Genomic DNA, 11,662 nt, shown 5'->3' on the forward strand with positions numbered 1-11,662 from the left:
AGTTGGTGAGAGTGACCACGAGGTGATCACTTGCAGGGTGACCAGTCATTCAAGGACGTCTGTTAGAAAGGGAAATATGTGGAATTATATGGCCGGTAATTAGGAAAAGCTCAGGAACAGCTTGCGGCAATAAATTGGAAAAAGAAACTAGATGGAAAGGATATCGATGCTGCTTGGGCCATACTCAAGAACTATTTGGTGGAGGGAATATCAGAATGTACTCCAAAGGTTAAGAGGGTAAATAGAGCAGGTGTGAAATGGATAAATGAAGAGTAAGGTATACAATTTGGAAGAAGAACGTATTATGGAAGAAACCCAAGATGAGTATTTATAACAACCAGTTGCATGAGAAGTACAAAGAGAAGGCGAGGAAGGTGACTCGCTTGATAAGGGTAGCAAAAGTGTGGTATGAGCAGTAGTTAGCTAAAGCGGCCAAAAAAAAATCCTAAGGAGTTTATCGATATGTGGCCAGTAGAAGAAAGAATGATTATTGTAAGATGGGATACACTGGTGAAAACGAAGGAATGATAACGGCTGCGGAGGATATAGTTGAGATATTTAATGAGCAGTTTATAAAGGTATTTCATTCTTGTGAATGTGATACCATGCAGAACTTGAAAGCAGTGGGGAAGGAGGAGGAGGAGGAGGAGGAACTGTTAGTAAGTGAACAGGAGATATATGAGGAATTGAACAGACTTGATGTAAATAAGGCTGCGGGACTTGATACTATTCACCACATGTTTTGAGGGAATGTTCCGGAGAGTTAACAAGCTTTTATATATCTTTCTAACGTGACTTTTGCACTGGGCCAAGTTCCAAAGGAGTGGAAAGAGGATAAACTTGTCCTGATTCAGTAAGGGAGGTGATAAGACTAAGGCTTTGAATTATAGCCGATCTGTGTGTCTGGAGTTGTGGTTAAGGTGTTAGAGAAGTTAGGACCAAGATTCAGAATTGGGTTGACAATAGAAAAATACTCTTTGGTGGCCACCATGGATATGTTACAGGAAGATTGTTTTAGCAATCTGGTTACTTTTTTATAATAAAGTGACGAATGCGTTGGAGAAGGTGTTGCATATACAGTGGTATATTTAGATTTTGCAAAGGCGTTTGATAAATTGCCAAATGACAAGCTGGTAATTAAATTGGAACGGATGGGGCTGAAAGGTTGATTAGTTCGCTGGATTTGAGATTTGCTGTCTGATAGGTATCAGCAAGTTGTCTATGGAGGAGCAATATCCCAGTAGAGGAAAGTTACTAGTGGTATACCTCAAGGGTCTGTTTTGGGGTCCATTGCTGTTTAATTTGTATGTAAATGATATTTGAAGAGGACTGAATGGTGATATGCAGTTGTTTGCAGATGATGCAAAGTCGGGGAGAGCTATCAGGAGTAGAGCGGATGCTGTAGCTTTGCAAGAGGACTTGAATATACTGGCTGAATGGGGATATCAATTCAATGTTGCAAAGTGTAAGCTTTTTAAATTTGAGAAGCAGAGATGGGATGTATAGTACACAATCGGTGGAAATATCTTGGAAATGGTAGAGGAGATGAGAGATATGGGAGTAATTGTAGATAAGGACCTAAAATTGTGAGGACAACACAGCGGAGGTCACTGACTGGTAGAAGTAAGGATGTTATAGATCGCTTGCATAAGGCTTTGATTAGACCACATATGGATTACTGTGCACAGATTTGGTCACCTGGTTTTCAAAAAGATGAAATTGCGTCGTAAAACGTTCGGAGGCGATTGACTAAGGTGGTTTCTGGACTCTGGAATGTTGAGTATGAAGACAGATTGACAAAATACAATTTGCAGAAATTGGTGGATAGAAGGAGGAGGAGAGGGATATGATCGGGACACAGAAGCTCTTAAGTGGTTATTACTACATTAATGTCGGGGTAGTTTTGCACAGAATGGGTGAAAAAAGAAAAAGAAGAGAACAAGAGATCATCCCTGGAAGCTGTATAAGGAGAGTGTCCGCAAGGGGCTGAGGAGCATGTTCTTTGCATGGAGAGAGGTGAATGAGTGGAATGCATTGCCCGAGAGTGTGGTGATCACATAGACAGCGAGCATATTAAGGAGCGGTATGATCAATTATGTCTGTAATAATCGAACCTCCCACAATGAGTCATTGACTACATGGAGGTTTTTATAATAATAATAATGAGAATCATAAATCTCGACTATATACTGCATAATGATTTGCAAAACAGTAGACGAATGATGAATAACAACGCCACCTGCAACCGACATTGCAGACCATGAAGAATTAATAATTTAATTAAAAGTCATAATAGTTCGTGTTTTAGAACTACTACGAAAAGTAATATATATATATATATATATATATATATATATATATATATATATATATATATATATATATATATATATATATATATATATATATATATATATATATATATATATATTCACCCTCTGTCTAAAAAGAAACCGAACTTTTCGAAAATATAAGAAACCAATGGTCGGACTGTCCAAAAACTGGACTGAGCGAAGTTAACATCCTAAAAGTGCGTGATTTCATCAAAGAAAACCCGAAATCGTCCGTGAGAAGATTGATTGAAGATGAATTGGGAATTCCAAAATCAACTGTGCACAAAAATTTGACCGAGATTTTGGGCCTTCATAAATTGAATTCGCGATTTGTTCTCCACAAGTTGACCGACGACCAAAAAATGTATCGAATTGAATACATTTTTTGGTCGTCGGTCAACTTGTCGAGAACAAATCGCGAATTCAATTTATGAAGGCCCAAAATCTCGGTCAAATTTTTGTGCACAGTTGATTTTGGAATTCCCAATTCATCTTCAATCAATCTTCTCACGGACGATTTCGGGTTTTCTTTGATGAAATCACGCACTTTTAGGATGTTAACTTCGCTCAGTCCAGTTTTTGGACAGTCCGACTTTTCATCGCCCTAAAGTGTCTCACGACCACTTCGAAATCGCTTAAACTACGTGTAAATTTGAATACGGGATAAGCATTCATCACCGTATGCTTTTTAAAGCATTTCATGTTTTTCGGTGAAACTTTTACAAAGTTTAACACAAAAGTCAATCGCAGCTCTCTGTTTGAAACTCATTTTCCGACCGTTGGTCAAAACACACTGTCACTCTTGGCACTATAACTCGGCTTCTAATGAAACAAATGTCATAAACAGTTGACACAACACCAATGAAGGTTGCCGCTTTCGACAACAAAAAGATACAACAGGTGGCGCCAATAGTTTCTTCTATTTTCGAAGAGTTCGGTTTCTTTTTGGACAGAGGGTGTGTTTATATATATATATTACTTTTCGTAGTAGTTCTAAAACACGAACTATTATGACTTTTATTTAAATTATTAATTCTTCATGGTCTGCAATGTCAGTTGATATATATATATATATATATATATATATAATTTTTATTTTATTTTTCACTTTATTTTTCTGTACTTAAAAACAAACACATTTTAATTAGATAATAAGAAAATCTGTATTTTCATTTGCCGAAAGAATAAACAGCATATTTTTTATTTATTTATTTTTTCCAAAGGTGTCGTTGTTGCATTCCGTTATTAAATTTATTTAACCTAACTTTTAATTAAGTGTACAATAATAATATGCCAGTCTGGAAATATTGTATTATTAACTCTTGCCTCGTTTTTTTTCCTAGAAACCTATCTTTCTTGAAGCCATATGCGAAGAGGATCACAAGTTCTCCTTGCCAATTTGTGAGAATAAGGAACAAGCAATTGTGGTATGAACTTTTATTCCATCTGTTTTGTTCCTCTTTATTTTATGATTGAATTAATATTTAATCTGTTTTTTCGATAATTCGTTGATTCGATCAATTTAACGACTATCTGTAATGGCACAACTACGTCTTTGTATGACTTAGTAGTATCCTTTCGATTATTTCAACAATCCTCTGGCATCTTCACTACCTTTTTGCGTATATCCTTTTGAGTTCAACTCCCACTCCCAAAATCACCACAAATATTTTGCTTCCTAAACTTCCTATACTTTACTTCCGCCCATTATTCTGTTCAATATACAAAATATAATGTGACACTAAACAGAAAGCCAGCGTTTTATGCCTACAGCGAGAGCTTATCCACACTTATGAGCCCAAATATTATGACCACTCAGCCAAACAGATTTCTCGGTTTGCTGGAAACAACCAGTGTTTCTGTTATCTTTATATGAGAATTGGTCTCGTGGACATTACTGGGTCCTCTCATCCCCAATGACCACACATTTTTATCGACAATTCATACCTGGGGAAGATTATTTCGAACCACGTATCTCCCTACATGGTGACAATGTTGCCCGACGTATCTGGACTCTTCCAAAATGACAGTCTGCTCCCCTGTCTGCTTATTTGAATCCCATCGAATATTTGTTGGATCGAGCGAAACGCAACCTCCGCCCATCGATGACCGTGTTTTGTTGGTTCGCTGATGTCCGAGACGTTATTCCATCTAGATGGGCCAGAATACCTCAGAACACCTTCTAGTCTAGTGAACCCGATGCAAAGATGGATGCAGAACTATCTCGACCAAGGGTAAGTGATCATGTTTTGGCTTATGAGTGTAAATCGTTCTGAAGGAATTGGATGCTACATCAGGATTATTTTTCATAACTTTCTTCAACTTTTTTTTTACCAGAACTGTCTCGTTAATAGCTAGTACTTTATATGCATCATTCAATTGTTGATCACCTTCTTACTTATACCTTCTCTGAGACCTTTATCTTCTGCATATTTCCTATTTTTCATGACTCGATAGTTTACATCTAATTCATTTATCTGCCTAACTATCGGGATGCAAGGCAACGTCCTTCACGGAGACCTTTTTATCAACTTCCAGGTAACATTAATCTCATTCCCAATGAATTCCTCTTGCCATTTTATGTTATCCACTCAGTCTCTCTCCTATTGGCTCCATCTCTACAATTCCAGATATTCCCTTTCCCGAATAAACACTGTAATGTAATTTTGTAAACTATATTTAAAAAACTGGTCTTCTTGCTTTTCCTTTAAAAAATTAGTTTTTTTCTGCAATTATTTCAAGTTTCTTTGAGCAATAAATATATGATATGATAATTTAAAGAATAAATATTTAAATAACTAAGGAAGAATATTACATGGAGTTAATATTTTTAAGTAGTTAATATAGTAGTTAATATTTTTAAGTAGTTAATATAGTAGTTAATATTTTTAAGTAGTTAATATAGTAGTTAATAATTTAATATTTTTAAGGAGTTACAATTTTAAATCTATCCAACTTCTCCATTTTAATCAATAACCCGTAATATACTTAAATTATCCAATTATATGAATAAATCTAAAGTCTATTTAAATTAAGGGGATATTAAATCCCACATTGTTTTAATACCGAATAAGAAACTCAGAGATTGGAATCAGAGAGTTTCATGCCGAATATAGTAAACTATAAAAGTATCGGCGACTACTAGCGTGAGCTAATGCACGTAATCCAAGTACATAGTACAAACTCGGGCAACTCGTAGCAAAGGTGGTAAAGTTCTGATCGCTATTCTTGGTATTTTCAATAATGTAAAAACACATTTCCTAGGAAATATATGCTGTTATACATTATGGTGGGAGGTCACTACCCAGACCGGTTTCGGCCTTTATTGAGGCTTCATCAGAGAACTTTACCACCTTTGCTACGAGTTGCCCGAGTTTGTACTACATACTTGGATTACGTGTATTAGCTCACACTAGTAGTCGCCGATACTTTTATAGTTTACTATATTCGGCATGAAACTCTCTGATTCCAATCTTTGAGTTTCTTATTCGGTTTTAAAACAATGTGGGATTTAATATCCCCTTAATTTAAATAATATTTATATCGCTTCATTTATAAATGAAGCCTATTGGCTCTTTATATTTAAGGAAAAAAATCTAAAGTCATTTAGAAGCCAAAATACGTCAATTACATCTTTTGTTTATTTGTAGCAACCCAACATAGTTTTCAAAGAAAGACTACCAGCAATTCGAGATAAACCAGAACCGGAAGTGCTGCCACCTATCGATACGACATGGCAACGGTTACCTCCAGTTAATCAATTTAATACGAGCTCTCTAACTAATAGATGGCAGAGGGTAGCAGAAAATTATATTGACAGTGATGTCCGGCTTAGGAGCAGGTAAATGTGAGGGGGAAAAAATAAATATGATTAAAAAATTCCATTTTATCTAAATTATGAATGCATAAGCTGTGGTCCACACGCTAATCTGACAAAAAATATAGATTTGTATATTCCATAAGCATGCTTAATAATGTAGTATTTCCAAAAATTATGTTAATTTATAGTTATTATATTTAAAGACCAAAAACACAGATTTTTTTTCACTGAATTCACAAATATAAACTCCCTATATTTGTCTTTTATAAATGATACTGAGTAAGTAGTTCGCTGGCCTAATACTTGTTTCGAAACAATTGGGTCTCATTAGCTATGTAGATTTTTGAGCAAAGTGTGTCATTAAGAAGCTTGTAAACCCATGATCTGAATGAATGAATCGGTTAAAATATTTTCGTTTTAAAGCAAATACTTTAGTTTTAATAAACAAGAAATCTATTACAGATCTAATTGTCTTTTTTCCCCTTTTTTTTATTTTCAGACTTCGTTGTTCTGGAAAGAACAACGAAACACACATTCAGTTGGGCTATAAAGATGATTACGATATAGATGATGGAGGCGTAGGACTGGTCGAAAGAGAAATGGGCTTACAAAAGAAAAGACAAGTAAACATTGGTCCGCCTTACTCTACTTCCCGCAGTCGATGGTATTCACAGATCGACTCACTGGAAAATGAATACCCTGATTGACAACTCCAATGTCTCTTGAAAAGCTTGAGAGAGACATCAGGATGTGCCATTGTCAAGAACTCTACCAACTGACTCTTCTGCCTAGACAATCAAGGAGCTATGTTTTGTCATGGTGGAGCCGTTTGTAAAGCTATATGAATGTGTCTGAATGTTCAAAAGACAATCTATCACTCGCTTCTCTTCGATTTCATTGGACTGCTTAGCGGCACTCTCTCCAAGAAATTTTTCACTTTCTACAGAGTCATTTTTTATTCTTAAACCGATTGTTATTGGTAGTAATTATGTAACACTATTTCTCATGTAAGCGACTCATTGCGATATATTTTCTATGGTTGTTTCTTCTGAATACAGTGTTTAAAAAATATTAATGGGTCATTAATGTTGATACCTTCCACATGAGCTCATTATCAACATATAAGTATTAATATGATATAACACGTGTACCCTAAGATCATTTTCACCTGGTTTAGGGTAAATAACCAGAATCCATCTCATCTTCAATAAGTCGTTGGTTTTGACTCAATAATTGTAAAACATGATCCTATAATAATGAGTGAATAATCGAACAGTTTGGATAAAATCAAAAATATACCTAGATGTGATTATTATTATTATTATTCGTAGTTATGCCACAACAGATTCTGACAACCTATTCCACTCATTTACCATTCTCTAAGCAAAAAATCTACTCCTGACACCCCCTGCTGTGTCACTACACTCTTGCTCAGTGTCCAAGGATGGTCCCCTAGTTCTCCCACTATCAGACTTGTTTTAAAAAATTTCCTCTGAATTATTCTTATAAAAACCCTTCATTAAGTTCTCATAAAGTCCATTACATAGACTTGATATCATCTTGGTCACTCGCCTCTGGATCCTCTTTACCTCCTCCTCATCCCCCAAGAAACCCATTCAAGGTGTGGTCTTATCCCCATGTGTTATTTTAGTTTCAGTCAAATGAGTACGTTAAATGAAAATTTTTGAAAGTCACAGGTGTCAGTTAAAAACTTTACTGGAATGTCACAAATAATAACAACAACCCCAACTTACGTAATGTTTCAAATTAGAGCGCTCCTATACAAAGCAATCTGTAGAAGGAATCAGTAGTGGTTAGAATATCCTAACTAAATCATGACAATAAAAACAATTAGTTCAAAATATTACACTTGAAAAGCAGGACAATTAGATTTGCCATACACATCGGTATGGAGAACTTTGCGCAACGCTTCAATGTGCCCGTATAAACTCAGTAACAGCCAACAGCTGCAAACAGGAGATGCCAGCATCCGAAAAATATTCGGATGGCATTTCTATCAAGCACACGGAAGTGGACGAGGATTGGCTTTGGGACATTTGTATGAGTGATGAAGCGCATTTTCACGTTTGTGGAACAGTAAACACTCAAAACTGCCGCATCTAACTAAACAGGACCTCAGTGCATATCAAATTCTTTTACATTCACTATAGGAAAGGTTTCAGTATGGAGAGGATTTATGTCTCAGTTCGTTATCTGGCCCCGAAGAAACTTCGAAAAAAATTCATCAAACTGAATCTATGACCGGATCTATTGGAATATGTTCAGCAGTTTCGCCCATCCTCAACTGCAGCAAAGAGAATGCCTGAAGACAACGCTGTTGATATAAGATGGAGCACTTCCTCAGATAGGACGTGAAATTCAACAATTATGGAGTCAACATTTTACAGAGGACAAATTAATCAGTTGCCTAGTTTCTATGAAATGGCTACCGGGTTCAACAGACCTTAACACCTGCGACATTTGTCTTGGGGATTATCTCAAAAGCATGATGTATCGGGTCAAAGTTCTTCACCTGGTAGATTTGAAAGACAAATCGCACGTCATGTGCGAAACCTTTCGACAGATCAGTTACATCCGTGTAAACAGCGGAATCAACTATTGGTGATACACAAAGGCCAACACATTGAACATCACCTCCATCATCCGGATGCGCCTGAAAATTAATTAATTTACTTAAGTATTTTTCAATAAAGCTTTCTCTAAAATACCAATTAATTAAATTTTATATAAATCAGCCTTAACTAACAAATATACACGTATAAAGAAGATAATTGGACTAAAAAATGAATCAGGAATAAATATACGGTTTTGCTGCTGTGATAGTGTAGTATTTTGTCCTGTACTGTGATATCACATATTATGAACAATAGGCCTCTTTTTTTACTTATCTTTTAATGAAGATAAGTTAGCCAGTCTCATTAGGAGGTAGTAGAGTTTCATTCTTGATAACCTTTGATATTCCGGAAAAAAGGACAAAAAGGGTGGTAAATACACAAAATTAATACCCAATACTTCTTGTGGTTTTAGTTATCGCAACTGAAATTCCAATTCAGACCTTTATAGTTGGGAAATACTATATCTGTCAGGTATGTAACCCTAAATATGTTTCTCGACCATCGATTTCATCAATAATAATAATATAATGCTACTGTAGAACTAGACCCTTTTATAGAATATTGATGATAGCATTTCACAACTACTAATAGCTTCTACTTTCACTGTAGAACGAAAATGATTTCGAATATTTTGAAGAATTAAATGCATAAAATTCATGAAAACGAGAGTTGTCAATGAGTGGAGTGCGTTACCTGACTCAGTTGTGAGGGCTTCGTCTGTCAAATAATTCAAGAAGAGGTATGAGAGATACTGTGTAGATAGTTCGGGTCTCCTAAGATGAGTATCTATCATAACTCTTCTTGAATTCTTTAACAGACGAAGCGCTCCTAACTGACTACTGACTCTACTGCGCGTTCTGACTCCACGGATAATGTTGAGTCTAAACAGTAGAGTTTCTAATTTATTTAACTTTTAGCCCAGCCACTATAATGTACAATAGATTTAAAATCATTCGTGTGTAGAATTTACATTAGAAATGTAAATGGTGGATCATTTATAACACCTCGAGGTGATCACTAGTAACGGGGTGCTGTATACACACTCAGAAGTGATCAAGTTTCAGCAAACAACTTTGAAAGTGATTCAGTTTGTAAACAAACATTTCGTTTTCATGAAACTCGATGCCTTTTTAAAAGTCTCTTCCAAGAATCCCTTCAATTCATAATATCAAGTCTCCAATCCCGTTGCCTGTCTTTGCTCTCCTATACTATGTATATTATATTCATCCATGTCATGTTTTCGAGTGTTTCTGAAGGTTGGCTGGTTGGCTGATTGGATTTAAATGATGTGAAAGCAAATATCACACGAATCCGTTATGTTAGGCCGCTTCGTTTCAAGCAATGAAAATCACAAGTTGTTTCTTTTCATCAATAAGTGATAAAAAGTCAACATTTGTGACTAAGTCTGTCATTAATTGCTTCTACAATATTGACTGCAATACACAAAGTTCATAGAATGTTTGTCTAATTTTGTAATTTCGTAGATCAGTAAGAACAAGTGACGTTTGCTTAGAAAGTGTTGGGTAAATTCTTTTCAGGATGAGAGGAATGTTAAAGCATTTATTTCAAGTAGTTTAAAATGAGTCGGCCAGCAAGTTGGCCTCATATATGGAGGTGAACATCTTGAAATCTTAAGTTTTACTTCCCCTGTAAAACAGACAAACCGGTTGGAGAACACATGCAGTTATCAAAATTTTCATTCGCAAGATATCTCTCAATCACATCTGAATAACTCTGCAATTACTGCTGAATAACGCAGGGGATACCGTACTCGAGGATAAAGTGGTCGGTCCTGTGCCTCCCGGTGAATCCTATGTCTGTAGAAGCGTGGAGTTCTGAAGGTTGGTTTGCCTGCTTGCGGAACAAAAAATCCCAGGATAAAAACCCTGCAGTCCGCGCCTAAGACCGGATAACTTGGCTATGTCTAAGAAAGAGCCTAAGCTCCTCACGTCAGCGACGAGAATCGAACCCAGGACACGCCTTTTCATGACATACGGTTTTGAGGCGCATAGCCACTCGGCTAACTGCCCGGAGTAACCCTCGACACCTCAACGTAAAAGAGGGAAAAAAGGAAGAAGAAGAAGAAGAGTTGGTGGATATATCAAAAGCAAAGATGAAGATGTGGGTTCAAAGAAGTTGAAATTCAATTACGGTCTATGATATAAAATACACTGCAGATGTAAAAAAAAGTAAGCCAGTTATTTAGGATGCAAGAAGGTCTCGATAGAAAATGAAGAATCCTTATAGGAGTGTTCATTTTGACAAGGTGAGTTAGCCAGTTTTATACGGAAGTCGTACAGTTTTTCCCCTTCTAAGAAATTCCCACTTCTTCAGTACTTAGCATACTAAGTACTGAATGTAAGGATGCAATACATAAAATAAAACATCACGTATTTCGAATCGTAAGAAGTCAAACAGTCTGATAAAAATTGCTCCAGTTATGAAAATATTGTTAGAATAACCTTATATAACAAAAGAATCAAGTATATTTCAAATTTTGTTGAAAATAAATTGATGGGTCCGATGTCTGAAAAAAAAAACAAAGTCCCACTTTCATCATGGCCTATTTTAAGGTGAATTTCTCAAGAGACCGTTAGCAATATAACAAAACAGCTATTCAAGGTCTAGGAAGAGCACCACTCCCTTCATTTTTGTTTCTCATTCCTTACGCAAGAGTGGGGGTACTGAAGTAGTTGGATTATAATGGATTAAATTTACACGTTATTAAATCCTCAAAACATTCTCCTTCGCTCATAGTCTATGTAGACCATTCCGCCACTGTCAAGCTGACAGCCTTTATATCGTCTCTCAAGTTGTTTCTATCTTGGTTGTTGTTTTTTATTGACAACGTGCAGATTTGCTCCATTTTCTGA

At 36.0% G+C, this 11,662-nt stretch overlaps 1 protein-coding gene across 1 annotated transcript in view; it reads left to right on the forward strand.

Moving 5' to 3' along the window:
- LOC150096217 (uncharacterized) overlaps positions 1 to 6,860 on the forward strand; it is a 67,244-nt gene extending 60,384 nt beyond the window's left edge. The window contains exons 4-6 of the mRNA XM_090409006.1: positions 3,677 to 3,760; positions 5,984 to 6,174; positions 6,653 to 6,860. Coding sequence (XP_090265132.1) covers positions 3,677 to 3,760; positions 5,984 to 6,174; positions 6,653 to 6,860 — 483 coding nt within the window. The remainder of the gene's footprint in view (positions 1 to 3,676; positions 3,761 to 5,983; positions 6,175 to 6,652) is intronic.
- The last annotated feature ends 4,802 nt before the right edge of the window (positions 6,861 to 11,662 follow it).

The sequence above is a fragment of the Typopeltis vanoorti genome, chromosome 19, assembly GCF_054136105.1.
Source record: "Typopeltis vanoorti isolate ZY-2024b chromosome 19, IOZ_Tvanoo_1.0, whole genome shotgun sequence".
Taxonomy (NCBI): domain Eukaryota; kingdom Metazoa; phylum Arthropoda; class Arachnida; order Uropygi; family Thelyphonidae; genus Typopeltis; species Typopeltis vanoorti.